This window comes from Gymnoscopelus microlampas (genome assembly GCF_963454915.1).
Source record: "Gymnoscopelus microlampas genome assembly, chromosome: 14".
NCBI classification, from domain to species: domain Eukaryota; kingdom Metazoa; phylum Chordata; class Actinopteri; order Myctophiformes; family Myctophidae; genus Gymnoscopelus; species Gymnoscopelus microlampas.
Genome location: NC_139951.1, coordinates 6820520 through 6825317, shown reverse-complemented (window position 1 = coordinate 6825317; position 4798 = coordinate 6820520). Strand labels below are relative to the sequence as shown.

Here is a 4798-nt window from a genome sequence, read left to right as displayed (position 1 = left end):
TCCTACAATCTGGTCCTTAGCAACCTGACTATTTGGCACTGGCTGCATGATCTGTCACTCAAGCTGCGGAATGGACCTTCCCCTGTAGTGCAGCAGATTAACTCATTTTTTCAAGACGATACTTCACTTTGGTATAGAAGCATGAAATTTGGCACAGATACTCTCCAAGGTCTACTCTTTAGGGAACAGGCGCGTGCCACTCAAAATTCCAAGATGGCGGCCCCAAAATCTAAGATGTCCGCCCAAAAACGTGCTTTTTCCTTTATAACTCGAAATGCCTTGATTTTAAGCCCCATAGATATATTAAAGTTGAATATAAAGTTGGGTATTGTGGACATTTTGGTACCAAGTACATGTCTGTATCCATTACGGTTCTTGAGATACATCATATAGAAACTTGTATATACCCGGAAAAGTGAGAATTTTGTAAGATTGATTGTTGTTACGAGAACATGGATTTATGAAAATGTTACTCTCATAACCTGATATTTTCAGTAGGGTTACTTACTATTAAAGGTAGGGTAAGTGATTTGCAATTATTCAAATAATTGCAAAATGTTTATATATTCTGATAGTACTCGTCACTATAGGGTGTCCTGTCCATATAAGGAGTTCCCCTCCCCCCCCTGTGGGGAGAAAATGCAGTTTCGGTTTTCCATGGTAGGTGTCGGGTCTTCGTCCAATCAGGATAAAGTGGGGCGTGCCTCTGTGCGCGTTCTATAGCGCGCCCCCTCCTGCGTGTGCACAGTTTGTTTACAACATGGCGGCGTACAGTGAGCAGACTAGCAAAATACCGATTCCAGCTCTCCAAACTACAGAAAAACAAGCCAAAAGAATAAAGAAGAGTGAAGAGACTAAAGCTGCGAGTGAAGAGAAGAAGTCTGCCTTTAAAGAAAGGAGAAAGGTGAAATCAAAGACCCGAATTTACATCGGAGAGGCTATTGAACGGTGGAGACTAATAAAAGAAGCAAAGTCTCTGAAAACGGACGCCGAAGTTGCGTTACTTCTACTCGACCAGTAAGTCATATTTTACTTTGCAGTGGGTATTCTAATTTTGTTAGGCATTTACACTAGGTTTGTGGTTGTTTTTTACCCATTCCTGATTTAGCGTATTCATTTATTTTACTGTAGCATCTCATGTCCATCTGTTTGGTAGCTGAGTTTCATAGCAAGTTAGCGACCGAGATAGTTGTATGTTCTTCATTGAAGCATAACAATAATGTAACGTAGTAATGCTCTCTACACCAGCAGCAAGTAGATGCCAGAGAAGTAAACCACCTAAAGTTATTTTTCTAATGTTTTTCTTTGTAGGTATGAGCGAGATGAGTCTCAATCAACGCCGTTTAAGGGTCCTCGGAAGAGACCCCCTCCCCCATCTTCAATCTCGAGCATTTCAAAGAGCGAGAGAGAGTATGTCGCATTGTACTTCTTTTATTGCAATGTACTAGTTTTAATGTGTAGATAACATTGCTTCTTGTATTAATATTCAGCTAAACGGAATGGTTATTTTACAGGGATGATGATAGATTCCTTGATATGCCACAACTAGAGGAAGAAATCCCTTCCACGGAAGCTGCTGTTCATCTGATGGAAATTAGGTTTGTGTTGTTTTTGCTACATGATACATTTACCTTTTAAACCACCAGTAGGCATATGTATTGTTTCAGATTGCATTAGTATTTACTGCACACTTACTATGTCTTTTTTACATTGGCCTAATACAAAGTTATTTTATCAAGTATGTTATATGAGAGTGTCTTGCATAGAAAACAATATTAACACAAACAATTGCAATAACAAAGTGTTGGCTCACTCTGTGATGTCACACATAGCTGGGACGTTCGACAAAGGAGTGGCTGGGTGGTTAGACAAAGGAGTGAATAATGTGTCATCATTCTAAATCAGGTCATTATGTGTAAATAGCTCTCTCTCTCCTTTTCTTCTATGATGTGGCTATCAAAATTACTCATTCCATCTCTCTGCACTTGTAACAAAACAATATTGTGGATGTTCTTTGTTTTTTTCTTGAAGGGAGGAGGCTAATTCCCTTGATATCCAGCCAGTGGAGGTGGAAATCCCATTTCAGGAGACTGCTGCTCACCAGTTTGAAATTAGGTTTGTGCTCAGTTCTTGCTAAATCACCAGTAGGCCTTTGTATTGTTTCAGAGTGTGTTAGTTTCTACTGCACACATACAATGTGTGTTTTAACCATATACCATTGTTCATCAAGTATCTTGGTATGAGTCTCTTGCATACAAAACAATATTAACATTGTTGTCACACATAGATGCGTGGTTAGACAAAAGACTGAAATATGTCACATCATTCTAACTTGGACCAGTCAGTGTAAATTGCTCTCTCTCTCCTTGCCTTCTATGATCAGGCTATGAAGTTTACTCATTTTATGTATATTTGTTTTGTGATCATGTATTAGTGTATGAGTTCAATTTATTTTATTCTTTACCCCAGTATGTCCTCATTGGATTTAAATGAGCCCATCGACGCTGAGGAGTTCAACAGCCTCCATAATGCTACGTGAGTTGACCTTTTAATTTTTTACAACATCTAGCAGTACCAAAAATATCAATTGTTGCATTATTACAAGTACTAAGTGCTCTACACATTGTATTATGCAGCATTGAGTGGGAAGATGATGAGTCCTGGCATTATGGGAGTTTGCCATTGTCATCGTCAGAGGAATATCTGACAAGAGACTACGACAGTGAGGAGGAAGACAGCGAGGATGATTATCGGCCGCGCTTATATGTTCGGTAGGTTATTATAACCTATATATGCTGATTTCATTGAGATATCATTTTGTTGTGATTATTTCTGAATTTGATCCTATTTGTTCCTGCAGTTCTGGTGGTGCTCTGAAAGTCAGCATTGATCATCTTCCACTCATCAGTCTTGATGAGTCAGTGCATGATGGGGGAGCTGACGAAGAAGAACCCATTAACACTCCAGATCCAGAACATGATATCCAGGCCGGGGTTAACATTCTCGAACAACCTGCCTGTATAGCGTACCACATGTCTCTACGTCAACTAGTGGAACATCTACAGCTACCAGAGCAAGAGTGTAAACACTGTGGAATCAAACAACCGTTTGATGTTGGGATTACATCTAGGGGTACAGCAGCCATCATTGAATGGGTGAGTCTTTTTTTTTAGTGTCCTTTACTGTGTTATTGAATGCTTTTTCAATTTGCAGATGTTGTACATTATTACATCTAATTATCCTGCATGTTTTCCAGTTTTGTAAAGAGGGTCACACTGTGTGGAGGTGGTCATCCCAGCCGTATCTGAATTATGGAATGCTGGTTGGAGACTTCCTTCTGGCCTGCAATGTCCTCATCTCGGGAAACAACTATGCCAAGGTGACTCTCCTATTCAAGTTCATGAATATGGGCATGGTGAACAAGACCACATTCCACAAGATCCAAGACCTCTACTGTGTTGACACGATCACAGAGTTCTGGAACAGAAAGAGGACTGCGATAATCACTCGACTACAAACCAAAGACAAAGTTGTGGCCCTGGGTGAGTGTCCATATACTGTATAGCACAATACACAGTCCAAATTAATGATTGATTATAGAGTGATGTTCTCATGACCACTCATTTGTATGCGGCGTCTAACACAAGCTATTTGTGATGAGTACAGATGCATTTCAGTTGAATGACATGATCTGATGTTTTTAGAACAAACTAGCTTGGCTGAATGATAATGTGATTATGAGAAGGCTAACGGTTCTCATTCCTATATTTATGTTTTTGTTTATGCCAGGTGATGGTCGGATGGACAGTCCCGGTTACTGTGCACAGTATTGCAGTTATACCACCATGGATAATGACACAAAAGAAATAATCCATTTGGTCAACATCGACAAGAGAGAAACTGGGCGAAACTCTGTGATTATGGAGAGGGAGGCATTCATCAAAACATTTGACAAGCTCCATGCAGAATTGAAGCTGTCGGAGATCTGCACAGATGCCCATGTGCAAATTGGATCTCTTTTTAGTAAGTGTATTGATACATTACTCTTCATACTACTGTTTTAGCTATTGGAGCATTATCTCACAATCATAGACCAAATTGACCTGCGTATGACCAGGACATAGTATTCCATGTTTTCATTATGCCAACATTGTTTTTCAGCCAAGGGGCAGTACAAAGACAGTGGAGTTATTCACTCGTTCGACATTTGGCATGGAGCCAAGGGGCTTGGAAAGAAGATCCGTGCTGTAAGTGTAATTTTGGTCAAATCCAGTGTAATTGAAAAGTATGATTTGAAGTGGAAACTCAAGTGTTAAAACGAGTGCCAACAATGACAACTATTTTGTTCAAATTGCATTTTCAGGCTGGTCAGTTGAAGGACTGCTCAATCCTCAATCACTGGAATCAACACATCTGCAATCACTTCTGGTACTGCTGCGAGAAGTCTGATGACTATGACACATTTTTTGTAAGTACTTCGAAACACAAACTATCATATTTTACTGCCTTGAATGAATCACATTGTCCGGAACACACACAAGCCCAAAAAAAGCACATTTACTGCAAGCTCAAAACGGGTCACTACCTGACGTGTTGTGAGCTTGTAGATCGGCAATTTTGCTGTGGTAAGTCTAGAGAGTTTGTTGTAAAAACAACACAAATGTTACATTTTTTATTTTGTTTAGGATAAGTGGACTGGGGTCTTACACCATGTGCTGGATGAACACACCTGGATCCATAGCAACGGTGCCTGTGACCACAAGATGCCCTTGACAGCAACAGACCGAGACAAGCCATG

The 4798-nt window shown here is 40.0% G+C and overlaps 1 protein-coding gene across 1 annotated transcript; it reads left to right on the top strand.

The window, feature by feature from the left end:
* Positions 1-760: 760 nt before the first annotated feature.
* Positions 761-4316, top strand: LOC311060000 (uncharacterized protein; the record flags this gene model as incomplete). The annotated part of the gene is made up of 7 exons (XM_084078125.1): positions 761-1017; positions 2470-2535; positions 2637-2771; positions 2861-3155; positions 3257-3542; positions 3790-4023; positions 4162-4316. The coding sequence occupies 7 exons, from the start codon at positions 761-763 to the stop codon at positions 4314-4316; spliced, it is 1428 nt and encodes a 475-aa protein (XP_083934251.1).
* Between the last annotated feature and the right edge of the window lie 482 nt (positions 4317-4798).